At 42.1% G+C, this 20,222-nt stretch overlaps 1 protein-coding gene across 1 annotated transcript in view; it reads left to right on the top strand.

The window, feature by feature from the left end:
• The first annotated feature begins 273 nt into the window (after positions 1-273).
• Positions 274-20,222, top strand: part of LOC114564011 (eph receptor A6) — a 143,746-nt gene continuing 123,797 nt past the window's right edge. The window contains exons 1-2 of the mRNA XM_028591113.1: positions 274-289; positions 1,781-2,444. Of these exons, the coding sequence (XP_028446914.1) occupies positions 1,799-2,444 (646 nt within the window). The 5' untranslated portion in view covers positions 274-289; positions 1,781-1,798. The remainder of the gene's footprint in view (positions 290-1,780; positions 2,445-20,222) is intronic.

Raw genomic sequence — 20,222 nt, forward strand, 5'->3', positions numbered from 1 at the left:
TTAAACAGGAAGCTCCTCCTACAGACAAACCAATGTTAGTGCATCACTCAAGACAATCAAATAACTATTTTATGTAAAAACAACAAAAACTATTTCTATTAATTATTCTTATTGTCCTAACATTGAAATATTAACAATATAAGTTGTTTAGGGTCCTAAAAAAGACGATTCCCTGGAACAATGAAAACCCCCCTCTATACTTAAAATGGTACAGTCGGCATTCCCTCTACTATAAAAGCCATTAGTAGGTTTTGTTTCCTGTTTGGCAGTTTGGACCCAGGACCAGCAGGTAATATGGAGCTCATTCAACAAACATTTTGTTAATTGAAGTTACTTATATGCAATAAATTTATCAATAATATATTTCAATGGAATGTATTAAGAAATTAGTTCAGTGGTTATTGAGAATGTGAATAACGACAGTATGTTCAAATTACCATAAATGACTTATGTTAGCAGGTTAACATGCTACACCAGCATGTACTTACCATGCTAATTTAACTCAGCCCCATAGTCCTGCACCACACGATTTAGCAAAACAACTTGGACTTGCTACTGATCTGTTGTCAATCAATCAATCAGTTTTATTTGTCACATGAATTCTTACAATGTGCAAGTTCAGTGAAATGTAATAGATGATGATTAAATTATTTAATCTGGATGTATTAAATTTTAGAACTGCAGAAACTAAAATGTACTGTGTCTGACCAGCATGCAACTACTCTAATATGGCACGGATAGGCACCGTGACAACCACCATTCAGCTGGAACATCCACTAGATTAGTACAGTAACACTGTGCAGAGGTAGATTGTAAGTGATTACAGATGTAGGCATAGGTAAATGTTGTCCTGCAAATTAAACATCAAAATGTGTTTGTGAATGCTCACTAGAACGATACAAGTTATTAACAAGTTATTCTCTCCCTTATCAGCAGGACATCATACCAAAACTGTTACAAATCACTGATGAATGATACATCTGTTTTATGATGTTACAGTCCTGTGGTTAAAGTTTAGTCGGACCCAAAAACTACATTCAGGGGAAAATATTGTGATAAGCATGTAGATAATTAGAGAAACTTTTTACTTTTCTGTTAAGGCCAGGGGAGCTACATCATCATGGTTATAGTAATACATGTGGTTACGGTTCGAACAATCATGGTCATACATTAACAAAACCAAAGTTGATTCATGGTTGGGAACTGGAAACCAACCGCAGTCTCCTGTGTTGAAGTCATATGTTTTCTTGAGCCATACATCCACCCTGATCTCATCCTAACTGTCTATCGTTCTATAATAACGTCACCTAACTTCATCCTTTGCTGTTGTCATAATTACTACTTTCTGAAACAATTAACAATGTCATTCTTCTTGGGAGGACAGTCCAGACTCTCAATTGAGCTTTCCTCTCATGCAACTTCATATATCATCTTTAGGTGTCTCATAATAGGCAGACATAAGCAGTTTGCAATTAAATTTGCTTAGCACATTAATGCTCTAAAAGGACCTTGGAACCTTTTCAATTTCAATGACCCCACGGCGTATCCTTAAGAGCCACAATCAGGACAAACTTTACATTTTAAGCCTAACTTACGAAAACAACAGTGTTCTTCATTCTGTCCATCGCCCTTATATTGAACAGAGTTGCCTGCCGGGGCCACTAGACGGACTTAAGACTTTTGGTCTTATCATTTAATTACTATTGATTAATCATTAAGATTTGTTTGCTCTTCTCTCTTTCCCTCTTCTACCCCTACCCCATTCTTATTTCATGTTTAGTGGGACGCCATCACTGAGATGGATGAGCACAACCGGCCCATCCATACTTTCCAGGTTTGCAATGTGATGGAGCCCAACCAGAACAACTGGCTTCGCTCCAACTGGATCTCTCGACAGGCTGCCCAAAAGATCTACGTGGAGCTTCGCTTCACCCTGCGTGACTGCAACTCCATCCCTTGGGTGTCTGGTACCTGCAAGGAGACCTTCAACCTCTTCTACCATGAGACTGATGAGGCTCACGGTGTCAAATTCAAGCCCCAACAGTACACCAAGATCGACACCATCGCTGCCGACGAGAGCTTCACTCAGATGGACCTCGGAGATCGCATCCTCAAACTCAACACTGAGGTGCGGGAGGTGGGACCCATGACTAGGAAGGGTTTCTACCTGGCGTTCCAGGACATCGGTGCCTGCATTGCCTTGGTTTCAGTAAGGATTTACTATAAGAAATGTCCTTTCACGTTAAGGAACCTGGCCTCATTTCCTGACACAGTGCCTCGTGTGGACTCTTCCTCATTGGTGGAGGTGAGGGGGGCTTGTATTGACCATGCTGAAGAAAGAGACACTCCCAAACTGTTCTGTGGAGCTGATGGAGACTGGTTGGTCCCCTTGGGAAGATGCGTCTGCAGTATTGCGTATGAGGAGATCGATGGCTCATGTACTGGTGAGTTTTTCTGTCATTCTTTTTTCTCTTCATTCATTAATGTAGCATGTGTTGAGTCTCCAGCAAGTCATGCAATACAGACAACGAGAAAGTGGCTCTTGTTTAGAGTGTGGACCTTGCAGTTTAACGCTCTAGCTAGTGGGTGTAGCTATGTCAGAATATTGAACTCTGAGTTAGGCAAATGTTATTTGTTTGAATGTTTACAATCTGAACGCTGACATGACGTGCATTCTTTAATAATTTACAACTTGAAACTGAAGGTTACAGTATTTAGCACAATTTGCTGCCTGAAAACTGAGGAACTGTACTGTCAAGTAGGTAGCTGATATCTCTCATCTAGTCCATTAAACATGAATGCAGCACTATTCTTATTTTTCACTCAAATGCTTCCCTCACTTGCACACTTTCTGTAGATTCCCTCATCTTTTTTACAGTCTTCTGTCTGTCCCCATTTATCCATCAAATATCTTATCAACATGGGACTACATACAGTATGATATAGCAACCTGTCCAGGAAGTCAATTTCTTATTTGATCTACTTAACATACATATGTATGGATGCATCAGCCAGTCAGATATATGTGCAATGTAGATAGATGAAGTGGCTGATAAAAGGTCTGCAGGGCTTCATTTCCATGTACTTCATGCATTATAACAATGCATGCAACAACTACAAATCTCACAATGTCAGTGGCTGTCCATCTTCCCCTATATTCCATATACTACTATATGTATACACTCTCCTGTTGTGCTCACCTACATCAAAGATCTAGAAAAGAAAGTGTATCCTTCATCTCCCCACTTAATTCCATCCTGCTCTTCATCAGCCCTCCTTCATTTTCCTCTGCTATCTCCATTATTGCTTGCTGCTAACTCTGAAGAATAAGATGAGTTCTAATGTGAAGGGATTAGAGTGTTTAGAGGTGTGTCTGTGTGTGTCTGTGCGTGTTGTCTTCTACTTGGTTTGACAGTTATTGTGATGCTTTAATACTTTCTGGCTTATCTATCAAATATATTTTATTCTATGACAGAAATGCCCCTTTGCTAGACACTTGCATTGTATTGCTTTGGCCTTTTGGAAACTGCAGAGGTTCAAAAGATATCATTTTTTGCAAGGCTAAGATGCACTCAGCAGTAACTCTGGTTATATTACATGCAAGATTAGTAGAGGGGCTTGTTATGATAACACAAATTGTAAACAAGGTTATCAAGAAAACTGCATGCTCGAACAGTTGCTTTTGGATTCAACATTTCCTCCAAATAGTTAAAATGATAGAAGTATGTTTGTGCTAGTGAATTTTAGTTCAACTTTTGCTTATTACTTGAGAGGCAAGCATGATCTTATTTGTTAGATGTACAAGGTGCAGTGCATTAGTTGTAGTAAAGTGAAACACAGTGCTGCGTCTTGTGATGAAGCTGAAGGTCCAGGAATCAGAACTCTTTCAGTCGATTTACAGTCTGTGTCTGTGTGAGTTATATAAACAGAGAAATGAAGTGTATGTGATCGTGCAAGCATCTAGGAATGTTGTTGTGCATATCAGGGGTCTACCACCCGCTGTCCCAGTGGCTACCTTGGTTTGACAGATTACCTCGGCTAGCTTGATCCTCAACTCTCTGATATGAGCTTTGGGTTATCGCCAGTAGCACCACTCACTGGGAATGCTAGTGTCAAAAACATACCTTCATGAAGGTCATATGCAACTTCTTTTCAAGTGTCATATCGGGTCAACTGGTACACGTGTCTGTAATCTGCAGTAGATCTGCTGAAGCTACAAGATGCCAAATTTATTTACAGAGAAACTGACTGCAAAAAGTCTTCTATTGACTCGCTAAACACTGGAGTCTGAGTATTCTGTCATCCTGACAAGTAACAATATGGTGTTACTTAATTAACACTGATTTCAATGCCTGCAAGTGCTTTAAATCCACTGCAAAAGCCTTGAAATAAATAAAGACACTGGCACACAAACCCAATCTCTCATCTGTACCAGGCTATCAGATTTAAATAAAGACACTGTACCCTCACTATGCTTTTACCAGAATGAAGTAGATGCATAATAGCTGGAAGTATTGACACAAATTGGACCTCCACATCTATCCAACACCACCACAAACTACAGCCTTTCTTGGTGCTCTTTTGAAAAATGATTTCAAGACTATTTAATGCTCTTCTCCTGCCATCCCAAACCAGATGTCCTTGTACAGTTGATTAGGATTAATCTTGTGACACGGCTTGGTTTCCCAGCTGCACTAGCAGCTGCATTGCAATCAACGGGCCAGGGGTTAAACTGCAGCTGTGATTAGAGCCGGACTGTACCAAAATGGTTACTTCTTTCCCTATTTTTATATATAATGGTCGTGTGACAGAAAAAGAGTAGTAATGATGAATACACTTGCTCTTGAGGACTTGGAGGAAAAACAGATTGCAAAGTAAGCAGGTTGAAATGTATTGGCAGGCTTGTTCTTTATCCTGTAGGTGATGGTTTGATGTGATGCATCCCAAAATCAAAATATAAAATGTACTGTGAAAGTGTGTAACATTTAAAAGGCAAGAACTGGTGCGGTATCTACTGTATATATTTACCTTAAATCGGTCTTGTGTTTGCTTTACATATCAATCATTAGTTTTGTTGAAAAACCGTAATTTCTGCTCTTTGCCATTTTCAACAATAAGCAACCACAACAAAGTCACCTATCGCCATCCATATAGGCCCTATAGACTACAATCATTTGACTTCCCTCCTTTCTATCCTTCACCCCTCGCTCTCTAAGAAGCACATTTCACAGTTGGGTTAAGTTTAGCCCTTTGGGATGGCATTTTACTGCAATGTCAACCCTGAAATGCAGCCCTTGCTCATTGTTCCAGGATTCAAACAAGCGTCGTTATTAAAAGCCTCCGCACAAGGTACCACTGGAGCGCCTGGACATTGAAGGAAAAAGACTGAGGTGGCTGGCTTAGCTAATGCTTCAATTCCCAGTTTACAACTGACTGGTCCTTTAAATGCTACGGCTGCTTGACTAGGCTGGGAAGGAATGACAGGTTTGTTATGCAATAAACCGGATACTGATTTGAGCCTGTGATTTCAATCAATCAATATACCATCATTGATGAGTCTTTCTAAAAGTACAGCATTGACCTTTGTGCTCTTCATCTCTTGTTGCTTGTGTGTTATGATCTGAGATTCAATGTTAATGCAGCTCATGCACTATCTGTTACATAGAAGAAATGATTGCCGTTTCCATCCTGAAAGTGTTTAAGAGGAGAGAAGCTGAATACTGAATAACCTTCTCTAGTCAAAGTATTTTTACTCTTTAATTGCAACAGATTCCTGTGAATGTTGCTATGGTATAAGCAGAGGTGTGGGCCAAAGTCCTTATCACATTACTTCGTTCAGGTCTCAGATAGTGCCTGCCGGTCAGTTTAGTATTGAAATTATTTTCATTAAATAACCCCAAACACCAGCCCAGTTACAGATATGTGACAAACACTCCAGTTCTGACTTGCATACCTTTATCTGTCCTAGAGGAAAGATGAGCCGTTTGAAGTCTGAATAAGGGGCTTTAGCTCTACTCCTTCTGAGGTAGGGAAAAAAGGACATGCTCTTCTCCCAGCTAAAGCGAAATGATCTTTTTTTTAATTCAACCCAGTGCCTTTAGTCACAATAGTACTATAATCCCCTATCAATTTACTGGATGAAATTTAATCAAATCTATCAGCTAACAAAACCCCTATGACCCACGTTTCAACTGGCATGCTCCTCCATGTATAGACGTACGCTGGCAACTACTTCATTTTAGCATATTTCTTTTTTCTTGATTCCATAAGGACTTTAATCCACAATTACAAGTGTGGTTATGAGACTAAAATAGTAAACGTCATTTTGTGATCATGTCTCAAAAGAGACAGCAGCTGCCCTTGTGGTAGAGAAGTTACGCAATACACCCCTGCTATAGTTCTGCATTATTCCACTAATCTACAGCTATCCGTAACACCGTAATTCTTAATGGTTAGGTTTGATCTGCCCAAATTATTGATAATGCAGTTTTGCATTTAGAAGATTAGATGATTTAGATTTCCTTTTTGTCAGAAAAAACAATAAATAAATAATAAGTAAATAAATGAAATAACTTTTGAGCAAATTGTTTTAAAATTAAATCACAGACCACTGCAGGGGCAGATTAAAATATGCCTGAGGGAGGCAGAGAATGCTGCTCTGCAAAGCAACCAGTTCTTTAACAATGTATCTCAAGTATTTTTGACTACATACTTTTTTGTTACACGTGATGGTGAGCATTGTTATTTGGACGGTAAAACAAATGTTTTATTTCATAAAGTCTACCCTATTAGCCTAGAAATCTAGACGCACCCTAGCGGCAGCAAATTTAATTTGCAGCCAGGGGGGTCTAGGCACTGTCTGTTGACTTGCGAGCTGGAAAAACCAAACTCTGGTCAGGCCAATCACATTGTGTATAGAGTCGGTAGGCGGGCTTATAGCTGCTGGGAACAGCGGTCTTCTGGAAGACTTGGAGTTAAGCTTTTCTTTGAGAAAAGAACAAAGAACGGCACAGAAATCATTCTTAAAAAAGGAAGATGTGTTCGGAGTTTTGCCGACCAGATACGACAAAAGTTTAATCTATCAACTATCTCTGCTACCTTCTTGGTTGCTCTGCCTGGTTGTAGCGCCATCCTATTACGTTCAGAGGGAAATTTAAAGACAACGGTTTATCCCGCCCCTCGGATTGAGCCCTGTCAATGGTGAGTTCCCAGACCCAACATCTTGATGTGGGTCTGGCTTGTCAGGCTAGTACCCTATGGCATATTCTGCTTGTTTATTACATCCATGTAAGTGTGTGTGTGTGTGTGTGTGTGTGTGTGTGTGTGTGTGTGTGTGTGTGTGATGATCTTATATCATGACATACTGTTATTTCATAAAGGTATATATTATAATAATTATACCCCTGTCTCCTCCTTGGTGTCCCTCCAGTCCTCTCTAGGCAACCGGCTAGTCTGCCTTTGTCTAAATATAGACACATACAACTTTAATAAGAGCAATTCTTGGTTTTAATGCAAGAAAACACCTTGCTCCACCTAAATGATTGCCACACACATGCATTCAGTCTCACTCCATCTTTCACCATCTCTCCATCCCCTGTCATTGTAAGACAATCTAGCTGATGCTGTTACCACTCAGTGTTTTACAGCAGCACGTCTTGTGTGTTGCCGGCATCTGTGAGAGATCGAGCTCTCTATAGTGCATCGAATAATGTAATCACAATGTGTTTGTGTGTGTGTTTTTATTTATATGTGCGTGTGCACCAGTGCGTGTGTAGCTGTGCGCTATTTGTTATATGCTGAACCAAAGTGGTTCTCCCCTGTGTTGGGCTGGAGCAAAGTAAGAACAATCTATTTACATTTTAAACTAATGCTGTGCCACTCACACTAAAAACAACTGTACACCTCATATTATTAAAGAATGATGAATACCCCCAAGGATTTAAAATATGCTGTGGCATTTTGTTACTTTACTTGTGCTCTTTTATACTCCATTCAATTCTAAAAACAAAACCGTATTTCACAAGTTAAATAAATAAAGCAGGACTGGATTGCTCACGGAGGTGGAAACTGATCACATATTAATTATGTTATTAGTTTGAGATCACAATTTATTAATAAATGTTTAAATCACAAATTGTGCTGACTGTTTTTTTAAGCCATCAATTTTGAGCAAACATTTTGCATGGTCTAACATGGCGCATCGGGTTTCTAGGTGGGCTCCACATAGGTAATTGGGCAGCTAACAGGAGTAGCTGTATTAATCTTGATTGGTATGCTGGTAGAAAGTTTCACTTTATAAGACATTTTCAATTACAGCATGAAGACAGTCAGACAACAATTACAGCACATATCCTTCAACCTGTCAGCGCGCCAAATGAGATGTCACACAGACACACACACGCAAGAGAGGGAGGCTGCACAGGCGAAGACGCACATAATGAATCACAAGAAACACACACCAATACACACACACCAGCCCATACTACACGCCAAATGTACCTGGCATCTTGGTCAACAACCAACACGCACGCACGCACACAGAAAAAAAGCCCAAAATGCAATCAAGCATTCACATCGGAGTGTTAATGCAAGAGACAACATTTTGCTCTCACAAAACATGCTCTAACAAACACACACAAGGACACACACCAGGGGGCTCGGGCTGGCAACAGCAACGGAGCTGTTTACAGATGGGCCACGCTGCAGGGAGACATTGTGACATTTCAGAAAAGGATGGTTTTAGTTTAACAAGCATAGTGCTTCAGGCTTAATTGGGAGGAGAGAGAGAGAGAGAGAGAGAGAGAGAGAATGCGGGTTGGGGATCAGAGATTGTCAGATAAATTTAACCCCACTTCAAACAGCATCAACAGACACACACTCGCGAGTTCTGAAGGATGTCTCTTCCTAAGGGCTGTGCTGAGGTATATCAAAGGCAGGGTCTCCAGTTTCTCCTTATCTAGCACGAAGACAACACTTTGTCATTTTCTCTATCTCTCTCCCTACGTATCCGTTGCTTCTTAGTAAATGAGAACATTTGTCATCAGACATGAGAACGTTTATAATTTAACAGTTTTTTAATTTACTGTCCTATACTTTGTACTTTGTACATGAATGCAAATCATAGAGTGGCAGAAACTGAATGCATGGCTTTTTGTTTGTCTACACAGTCATTGTATTAGCATTTGCTTCCGCAGCCATCACAAATAATATAATTGAAAGCTCTTTGAACGCTGACAGTATGATAATGCATATTTCCCCTGAGTTGTCATTAAGCTCAGTGTACCACTGAAAGGCGTGGACTTTCCCTTCCAAAGGCTTGATGTGACTTGAATTATGCCCAGTGTACATAGCTGCTGTCAGCCCACTGCTCCTTTGTCTGTCACTATATGCTGTCAACATGCCATCCATCCATCCATCCATCTTCGTCCGCTTATCCGGTGTCGGGTCGCGGGGGGAGCAGCTCCAGCAGGGGACCCCAAACTTCCCTTTCCCGAGCAACATTAACCAGCTCCGACTGGGGATCCGAGGCGTTCCCAGGCCAGGTTGGAGATATAATCCCTCCACCTAGTCCTGGGTCTTCCCGAGGCCTCCTCCCAGCTGGACGTGCCTGGAACACCTCCCTAGGGAGGCGCCCAGGGGCATCCTTACCAGATGCCCGAACCACCTCAACTGGCTCCTTTCGGACGCAGCGAGCAGCGGCTCTACTCCGAGCTCCTCACGGATGAGTGAGCTTCTCACCCTATCTCTAAGGGAGACGCCAGCCACCCTCCTGAGGAAACCCATTTCAGCCGCTTGTACCCTGGATCTCGTTCTTTCGGTCATGACCCAGCCTTCATGACCATAGGTGAGGGTAGGAACGAAAACTGACCGGTAGATCGAGAGCTTTGCCTTCTGGCTAAGCTCTCTTTTCGTCACAACGGTGCGATAGATTGAATGCAATACCGCACCCGCTGCGCCCGATTCTCCGACCAATCTCCCGCTCCATTGTCCCCTCACTCGCGAACACAACCCCAAGGTACTTGAACTCCTTCACTTGGGGTAAGGACTCATTCCCTACCTGGAGAAGGCATTCCATCGGTTTCCTGCTGAGAACCATGGCCTCAGATTTAGAGGTGCTGATCCTCATCCCAACCGCTTCACACTCGGTTGCGAACCCGATCCAGTGAGTGCTGAAGGTCGCAGGCCGATGATGCCATCAGGACCACATCATCTGCAAAGAGCAGCGATGAGATCCCCAGCCCACCAAACTGCAACCCCTCCCCACCCCGACCACGCCTCGATATCCTGTCCATAAATACTACAAACAGGATTGGTGACAAAGCGCAGCCCTGGCGGAGGCCAACCCTCACCTGAAACGAGTCCGACTTACTACCGAGAACCCGGACACAGCTCTCGCTTTGGTTGTACAGAGATTGGATGGCCCTGAGAAGAGACCCCCTCACCCCATACTCCCGCAGCACCTCCCACAGTATCTCCCGGGGGACCCGGTCATACGCCTTCTCCAAATCCACAAAACACATGTAGACCGGTTGGGCATACTCCCAGGCTCCCTCCAGGATCCTTGCGAGAGTGAAGAGCTGGTCCGTTGTTCCACGACCAGGACGGAATCCGCATTGTTCCTCCTCAACCCGAGGTTCGACTATTGGCGAACCCTCCTTTCCAGCACCTTGGAGTAGACTTTACCAGGGAGGCTGAGAAGTGTGATACCCCTATAATTGGCACACACCCTCTGGTCCCCTTTAAAAAAGGGGAACCACCACCCCAGTCTGCCACTCCTTTGGCACCGTCCCAGACTTCCACGCAATGTTGAAAAGGCGTGTCAACCAGGACAGCCCCTCCACACCCAGAGCCTTGAGCATTTCTGGACGGATCTCATCAATCCTCGGGCTTTGCCACTGTGTAGTTGTTTGACTACATCAGTGACTTCCGCCTGGGAAATCGGCGACAATCCCCATTATCCTCCAGCTCTGCCTCTAACATAGAGGGCGTATTAGTCGGATTCAGGAGTTCCTCAAAGTGCTCCTTCCACCGCCCTATTACCTCCTCAGTTGAGGTCAACAGTGTCCCATCCTTACTGTACACAGCTTGGATGGTTCCCCTTCCCCCCTCCTGAGGTGGCGAACAGTTTTCCAGAAGCACTTTGGTGCCGACCGAAAGTCCTTCTCCATGTCTTCTCCAAACTTCTCCCACACCCGCTGCTTTGCCTCTTTCACGGCAGAGGCTGCAGCCCTTCGGGCCCTTCGCTAACCTGCAACTGCCTCCGGAGTCCTCTCCTTCTTCAGTCGGACGGCTTCCCTGACCACCGTTGTCCACCACGGTGTTCGTGGGTTACCGCCCCTTGAGGCACCTAAGACCCTAAGACCACAGCTCCTCGCTGCAGCTTCAGCAATGGAAACTTTGAACATTGTCCACTCGGGTTCAATGCCCCCAGCCTCCACAGGGATGCACGAAAAGCTCCGCCGGAGGTGTGAGTTGAAAGTCTGTTGGACAGGGGCCTCCTCCAGACGTTCCCAATTTACCCGCACTACACGTTTGGGCTTACCAGGTCTGTCCAGAGTCTTCCCCCACCCTCTGACCCAACTCACCACCAGATGGTGATCGGTTGACAGCTCTGCCCCTCTCTTCACCCGAGTGTCCAAAACATACGGCCTCAGATCAGATGAAACGATTATGAAATCGATCATTGACCTTCGGCCTAGGGTGCTCTGGTACCAGGTACACTTATGAGCATCCCTATGTTCGAACATGGTGTTCGTTATAGACAATCCATGACTAGCACAGAAGTCCAACAACAAACAACCACTCTGGTTTAGATCAGGGAGGCCGTTCCTCCCAATCACGCCTCTCCAGGTGTCTCCATCATTGCCCACGTGTGCGTTGAAGTCCCCAGCAGAACAATGGAGTCCCCCACTGGAGCCCCATGCAGGACTCCAGTCAAGGTCTCAAGAAGGCCGAATACTCCGAACTCCTGTTTGGTGCATATGCACAAACAACAGTCAGAGTTTTCCCCCACAACCCGCAGGCGTGGGAGGCGACCCTCTCGTCCACCGGGTAAACTCCAACACAGCGGCGCTCAGCCGGGGCTTGTGAGTATCCCCACACCCGCCCGGGCGCCTCACACCCTGGGCAACTCCGGAGAAGAAAAGAGTCCAACCCCTATCCAGGAGTATGGTTCCAGAACCAAGACTGTGCGTAGAGGTAAGCCCCACCAGATCTAACCGGTGGCGCTCCACCTCCCGCACCAGTTCCGGCTCCTTCCCCACAGAGAGGTGACGTTCCACGTCCCCCAGAGCCAGCGTCTGCTGCCCGGGTCTGGTCGTCGAGGCCCCTGACCTTCACTGCCACCCATGTGGCATCGCACCCGACCCCAACGGTTCCTCCCACAGGTGGTGGGCCCATGGGATGGAGAGGGAGTTGCCACGTAGCTTGTTCGGGCTGTGCCCGGCGGACTCCGTGGCAAACCCGCCACCAGGCGCTTCGCGCCGGCGAGCCCACCGTCTGGGCCTGGCTCCAGGCGGGGCCCCGGGCTTCCTCCGGGCAGGGTCACTCCATCTCTGCTTAGCTTTTTCATTGGGGTTTTGAACCATTCTTTGTCTGGCCCCTCACCTGAGACCACTTTGCCTTGGGAGACCCTACCAGGAGCACAAAGCTCCAGACAACACAGCCCTCAGGTTCACAGAGACACACAAACCTCTCCACCACGATAAGGTGATGGTTCACGGAGAGGCTGTCAACATGCGCAGCGAATAATCACTAGAAATGTAAAACATTCATTAGACATTATTCCAAATCAAAGCTTTGAATATGACATGTGAATAATCATAACATTGAAAGAATACATTTATTACTGGGAGTTATTGTTTGAAAAACTCATTCTTGTTACCTACTGTTTAGCACAGTGTTATGGCTAAGTATTAATTTGTGGCTCGCATGGAAGTAAATAATACGGTGATATGATCATGCAGTCAATAACATTAACATTAAAAACAAGCAGGGCTATAACAGAACCCTATGTCTGCGCTATTACAAATAATTTATATTAAAAAAAAAAAAAATACCCAAAACAGTGCCATTACAAGATGGAAAAAAACTGGCATTACAAGATGAAAATATAGACTAGAAAAGATATTTCAACTTGCTCTGCCCTTCGTCCATAACACTGACTCACTGCGGGGTTGCCAGTTTGGGCGGGTTTTCCAGCTCTTAACACCAAATGTGCTCTTGGATGGTTAGATGGGCTAATGTAGAAAAAATTGCATATTGTATGTTCAGGGATGACAGATTGATAAGCAGACATGCCATTTATGACTGGATGTAACTTTTGATACTTTGCAGTAAAAGTGGCTTTTTTTTTATTGACTTTGTCCTACCAGTGTGGCTCTCATGAAAAAATTTGTGAAGACCACTGGTATAGCATGTAGTAAAAACTGTGTAGGAACACAGTGTCTTGTCTAAATGTCTGAGATGTGTTGTACTGAGGAGGAAAGCATGTTGATAGGTGTCTGTGTGTGTTCGTTCACATACACGAGCATGTGTTTTGTGTGTCCCACACAACGGTCTATTTGCTCATTTACATTGTATTTTAATTAAATTTTTTCCAAATCGGTGGTGCTTTACCTTCCACTGTCTCTTTTTAAATCCGTCACTTGATGAGCATTAGAGGCCCTCATGTTGTCGCTCTTCAAGCTGTAATTGAGAACAAATGTGGAGAGGGAGAGTGTTTAATTGGGGTTGTCAAGCAGGGGGGCGGGTTTGTTGAGCACCTAGAGATCTCTTCATTTCTTAGCATGTTTACAGTTTAAAGAATAAATTATGCAGATTGCAGTTTTTGCGAGTCCTAGTTGCGATGTGAACTTGCGGTGACTTCTGCTTGGCTTTTTCCCCCCCTTCGCTGAGAGTTACTTCAAAGCTGGGAAGTGATCAAAGACAGTTGAAAAAAATAAATTCCCCAACGTACCGGCACCCTGCATACATGCATACAGCTCCCTGTCTCGACACCACATACTCTCTCACTCAAAAAAGAAAAGCAAGCGACACCGTCTGATGTTTTTCTTTCTCCTTTTTTTTGTCTCCTCGAGCACAGTCCTGTCAAACATTGCAACATTTCAATTGATTTTCCTTTTTTCTCATATGTGTGTTCTATTTTAGTACGTAAGAGACCAAGAGACTGAATTAGTCATTAAAGGGTATGTATATCACGACATGGCCCAGATAAGACATCACAGGGATGCATTGAAGAGCAGACTTGTCACAAATGAAAGTACATTTTAGGAGCTGGAGACAGCTCCTCCCTAGCAAAAAAAGAGAAAAAACAGGGGTTATTGGGGGTTCAGAGTCAATGATGACTGTGTTTCGTCTCAGTGGCAGTTTGTTTATCCTGCAGATATGAAGTAAAAGAGGTAATACTCTTGTGTCCAATAATTAAAACATATACATGTTAATCTGCCATGAAAAAAATGTATGATTTATAAGCAGCCCTCATTAGCAAGAGGCGTGGAGACGGGGTTTTAAAAGTTGTTCTAATTAAGATATCACTATCCAGATTCTTTTTTTGCTCATGGGTACTGATGCATGAGCCAGACTATTGATCAATCTAGCTCCACACCTGTACACAGAGATCAATGCCCTTGGTCAATCTCAGTACCATCATCATCACATTGCCATTCCTTAAAGGACAATTCCGGCACAAAATGAACCTAGGGGTTAATAACATGTGTACCGAGTCAAATGTTCTCTGGGATCTGTTTTCATGCTAATTGAAATGTGTCTCTAGCTTTTAACAAGCTACCACAAAACCTATAAGGTTACCTACTTAACACTAGCTTTGCGGGCACTTGGTAAATCACTATTTCTATACCACTAACAAGGCTCAAAATAGCACCACACTTCAACGGTAGCATAATGAGGGTCCCTACATGCAAACCAAAGCATTAAGATTTTTCTAAGTGTACAGACAGTTTATTAAAAAGATAGATTATGACGTTCATACAGTCTTTATAATCTATCTTTTTAATAAACTGTCTGTACACTTACAAAGTTCTCAATGCTTCGATTTGCATGTAGGGACCCTCATTATGCTACCGTTGAAGTGTGGTGCTATTGTGAACCTTGTTAGTGGTATAAAATAGTGATTTACCAAGTGCCCCGAAAGCTAGCGTTAGCAGGTAACCACCGGTTTTGCGGTAGCTTGTTAAAAGCTAGAGACGCATTCGATTAGCATGAAAACAGAGCCCAGAGAACATTTGACTCGGTACACTTATGGTATTAACCCCTAGGTTCATTTTGCACCAAAATTGTCCTTTAAGGCAATGATTATTTTAGCGCTCAAATGATGCGACTTTTGCTAAATACAAGTAAAACATTTTAAAATCAAAATTGTTTTGTATTGATTGTTACATGCAATACCTCAGACATCAGTGTAATTAATCTACCAGTTTGTTGAAAAATTTACACATTTGTTACAATCAGGCCCAGAAAGTGACAGTGTTTTCTCTTCCCGAAACTCAATGGCATTTTATTTTCATACTGCCACATATCTGGCAGTAGTGCAATTGCAGAAGCAATGGCCGCTTGTTGATTTCTTTTCACCTGGACCTGTTTTCTGGCTCCGAACTAACCTCCTTGTGCCAAGGTGGGTTGAGTTGGGAAGATGAGCTTGTGTTTTCACAAAACCGACAGAAAACTGCAATTTTGTTTAATTTTATGTTTTGTTGGCATGAAACTGTACTGTTCCCACCTGCTCAAACCACCTTCAAAAAAACAAAACAAAAGTTTAAATTGTAGTCATAAATCATCATCATACAACAACATCATTCATGTGTGCAATTTAATGGTCCAACATATTGCTGGGATGTAACTTAAGTATGTTGTTACTTCAAAACATACTGATAATCTATTGGACATAAATTCCACCTTTATGCAATGAAATTATTATTATTATTAGTAGTAGTACAGAAGCGGTCCTGAGCTCTATCAAAGCTGTCTGGACATTATTAAGCAAAAGTCAAATCTCCATTTTTCCTGGAAAATTAAAAAATCTTCAGTCATGTCAATGCAATTATTAAGGTGAGTTTTGCTGCTTACAGGCAATTGTGTCTCACAGGATTTGCAGTAATGGCATTGTTGTGAACATGGACGTGTACGGACAATGACATTGTCATTGAGAACATACATTGGGGACAGTGTATTATTATTATTATTATTATTATTATAGTATTTCATATGTTGCCATTTGACAGTATACTGTATGTGTATGAATATCTATTTCAACTTTTACATGTCAGCACAGTGACAGTACTTTCACCTCGTTTCATACTCTTCCTCACCCCATAAGAGGCAGATGACCCCAGGGTTCGAAAGGCTTTAACTAGCAGTAGGTGTCTCTCAATCTGCCGGACTGCAACAGCCAAGCTTGTTAGTCACACTGGTGGAATTGCGCGCGCACACACACACACACACACACACACACACGCCCGTGGATAGACTTAATCCAGCCATTGAACAAGCAGCGATAGAAGAACTAGGTCAGTTCTAGAGAAGACCGCAGTGTGGAACCTCTCCCCTCGGGGGCGATTGAGGTCTGAACTTTGGCTGACCTCCCCCCCTTCCCCACCTCCCCCGACAAGTACAGACGTACAAAAAAAAGAAGAATTTGCCGGGTGAAATCCGTTTGAATTAATGCTGACAACTTCATTGATCAGGCTAAACGTAGGCTTAAGCCGTAGGAAGAGCATTTTGGACTTGGAAATAGAAGTAGCTGTAATTGGGTTTTCTTCATGGTGAGATTAACTAGAGAGGACGAAAGTTTAAAGCTGAAGAGCTCGAAACGGTGGTGGTTCACTCCTTTCAGGGTGTGTTCTTCACATAGACATCTTAGGAATTACATTCCCTTGTAGAAATGTTTAAGGAGTGGATTTAAGACGCCATGTTTTACAGTTTTTTCCAACTGCTTACACACAAAATCTTTTCATGTCACACAATTTTTGAAACCTCTCACTCAAAGTGCAAAACTACACCGCAAATCTCCAAAACTATAAACTGTTTCTCAGCCTTTCACTCAGTTTTCAATTTTATAAAACACTTTTTTTCAAAACACTACACACAATTATCTACATGAGACACAAACATCTAACAGGAAGTGACTTGCTTTCCTTTTCCAAACACAACCAATCAAAATGCTGCACTTATTTACCAGGGCACACACACACTCCTCACATGTGCAAACACATTATGCTTACAGTTTTTTCCAACAGCTTGCACACGTTTTCAAAACTGTCTCCTTTTTTTAAAACTCTACACACAATTAGGCCTATATCTACATTTACAATGTTCTAGAGGGAAAGTAATCTGCTGAGAGTGGTTGAAATGTGCACTGTATACAATGCAATGTTACAGTAAAGAAGAAAATATTTAGTGGCAGTAGCATGAAAACAAAACTACAAACATGTAAACCAAAGGTATCATTTTTAGAATAAAGAATGTGTGTGTTTGTGTGTGTTTGTGGGTGCTTGTGTGTCGGAACGTGGGGGGGGTGGGTATTGTATGCACTTCGTGCAAAACAAAGTCTGATTGATTTATAATGCTGAAATAGTCATTAGATAGTTGCATGCCTGTTCTCATTTCTGAAGGTGTGAAGTATGGACATGGACTTCTCTCATGGTCAATCTGTGGTTGATCACATGATGAATAAGTGGGGGCCTGATCTCATCAGAGATGGCTCTCCTCCTCGTTGTCATCCCCTGTCTCTCCCTCCTCCTCCTCCCCCCTTTGCTCGCCGTCTATTGCTGGCATCCATTGTTTAAAACAGGTGATCTGACCTTTGACCTATGTATAGGACTATACTAAAGCAGTGATTGGTTAGTGTTCCGTTCAGCATAATGTGTTTGCACATGTGAGGAGTGTGTGTGTGCCCTGGTAAATAAGCGTAGCATTTTGATTGGTTGTGTTTAGAAAAGGAAAGCCAGTCACTTCCTGTTAGATTTTTGTGTCTCAGGTAGAGAATTGTGTGTAGTGTTTTGAAAAAAGTAGTTTCGCACTTTCAAAAATCGTCTGACAAGATTTTGTGTGTAAGCAGCTGGATAAAACTAGTCAGTTTTGTACATGAGTCTGTTCTTGTACCAGTTGAGTGTATACTCTCTTGACTTGTCATTCTTTTGTTAGCAGATTAAGATGATTTCCAAAACTAGTTAAAGAAAAGTTAAAGGTTAAAATGAAAAATACATGATTAGATGATGCCAATTATTTTGTCATGAAAGTCATATAGCAAAGTTTTGACCTGATTTTACAGTGTAATGTTGGAAATTAACTGATTAATTCAGTTAAAACTAATATAAATGGCATTTGAGGTGATGATCACTTCTGACTCATAAGATCATACTAATGTCTTCCACTTGTCTTGCCAGGTAAGATAAATAATGGTATTACTGCCAATACGGATGCAGCTCCATCTGTGGGACTATTGAGTCACCACATTTTGTGTAATGGTTTCATTGTGTTCAGTTATGGAGAAGGAGTAATAAAGGGATGGATGATAATGAATAAATGTAATAAATACATTTTCTTTTGCGTACACATAGATTTTTTTCTTTTACTGTTTCACTCGCGTACAAATTTAAATTTGCAATTTAAGTGGTAGTACTTGGCCACAAATCAGCTGAACGTTAGAATATTGCTTTTAGTGGAGCAATTTCAAACTATCATTACTCTTTGTAATAGTAACACTCTGCACCATTAGGCTTCAGCAACGAGTCAAACGGATGGTTCCTCTGAAATTTGTATAACCCCCAAAAATGCAAAGTGGCTTTTTATACCACAGTAAAGGCCAACAGCTACAGAGACAAAAAGAGCAATTTGCGTGTGCGTGTGTGTGTGCGTGTGCGTGTGTGTATTGGAGGATAAGGAAGAGCAGCAGCAGCAGTGGTGGTGTTTGCGTGTATGAGTTATGCATCTGTACATTGTTAAAGATTACCTGTGTTAGTCTGCGAGTGTGTTCAAAGTGTGTGTTGTTTACATGATGTGAAACTGTTTTTCATCTACATGTGTGTGCATGTTTTGTGTGCATTTCTTTCTCATATTCTGTGCTGTGTGTTTGTGCGTGTGTACTTATGTGGTTGCGCATTCTTATTATCTATCACCAGCTGCAGCTAGCAGGCAGCTCATCCCACTCAACCTGATGTATGCTTATTGGGCAGCCAGAGGCAGAGACTGGAAACCTGATTTATAAACCAATACAGCTTGTTTTATAGGGGATTGATCTGCTGGTGTCTCCATCAGTGAAGCATTCTCCTTGTCTTTATTCAGAGTGACAGCAGGTAATAAAGGTATGGCGGTGAAAGAGAATGACGAAAGTGTTTACAATTACACTGCTTAGTGCCATCACCTTTTCTGACATTTGTGTATTACGCTGCATTCCAGACATGTCAAAAAGTTACTAACTTTTCTGTACCGGGAAAATACAATAAACGGGAACAAAGAGGCATACACTCTTATTATTATTTATATTATTTATAACCAGGTTATGATATAAGGATCTAATAAAATCACAAATGAAGTGTGAATTATAGATACAACACTAATACTGTTACGTTTTCCATGATAGCAATAGTTCTGTAATAGAGTTGATTCTGTGATACCTGATATATTGCAGTATTCATTTATGATACATGATAACTGTATCTCTCGAAAACGTAAATATAAAAATTTAAAACAAGAAATAGATCATGCGCAGTGTGTACTGCTTTACTTTAGCTTAATTTTTGCAAACAACATTCTTTGTACTGAAAAACTCACATTAAGGTCCATTAGTAGCTTTTCTGGAATTTTGATCATAACACATAATCTTCCTCAGCGGATGGAGTTTTCCTAGTTGCCGTGGAATAGTAGATGTTTTTTTTAAGAACTATTAACATGGATCACTTTTAAGCCATCCATGTTAAAAGCTTACATTCAAAGTTTATTTTTGACCTTGAAAAAGAGGCCAATGCATTATTCAAATATAAACCCTTATAAAAAAGCTGAAATACACCTCTGCCCTAGTATTCTAAGAGAAGGTGTCACAGTACTGCTGCCATGCCATATTGCAAGAGAATAATTTCAGTTATTTTAATTACCTTGTTAATCTGTCTTCAGTGGCTAAAAATGCAATATTCTATACATTTTAGGTGTGAACTGCATAGCTCACTTGCCTGTTAACACAGCCAATAATGTTGACTTACAAGTTGCTA

Source organism: Perca flavescens, chromosome 11 (assembly GCF_004354835.1).
Source record: "Perca flavescens isolate YP-PL-M2 chromosome 11, PFLA_1.0, whole genome shotgun sequence".
NCBI lineage: Eukaryota > Metazoa > Chordata > Actinopteri > Perciformes > Percidae > Perca > Perca flavescens.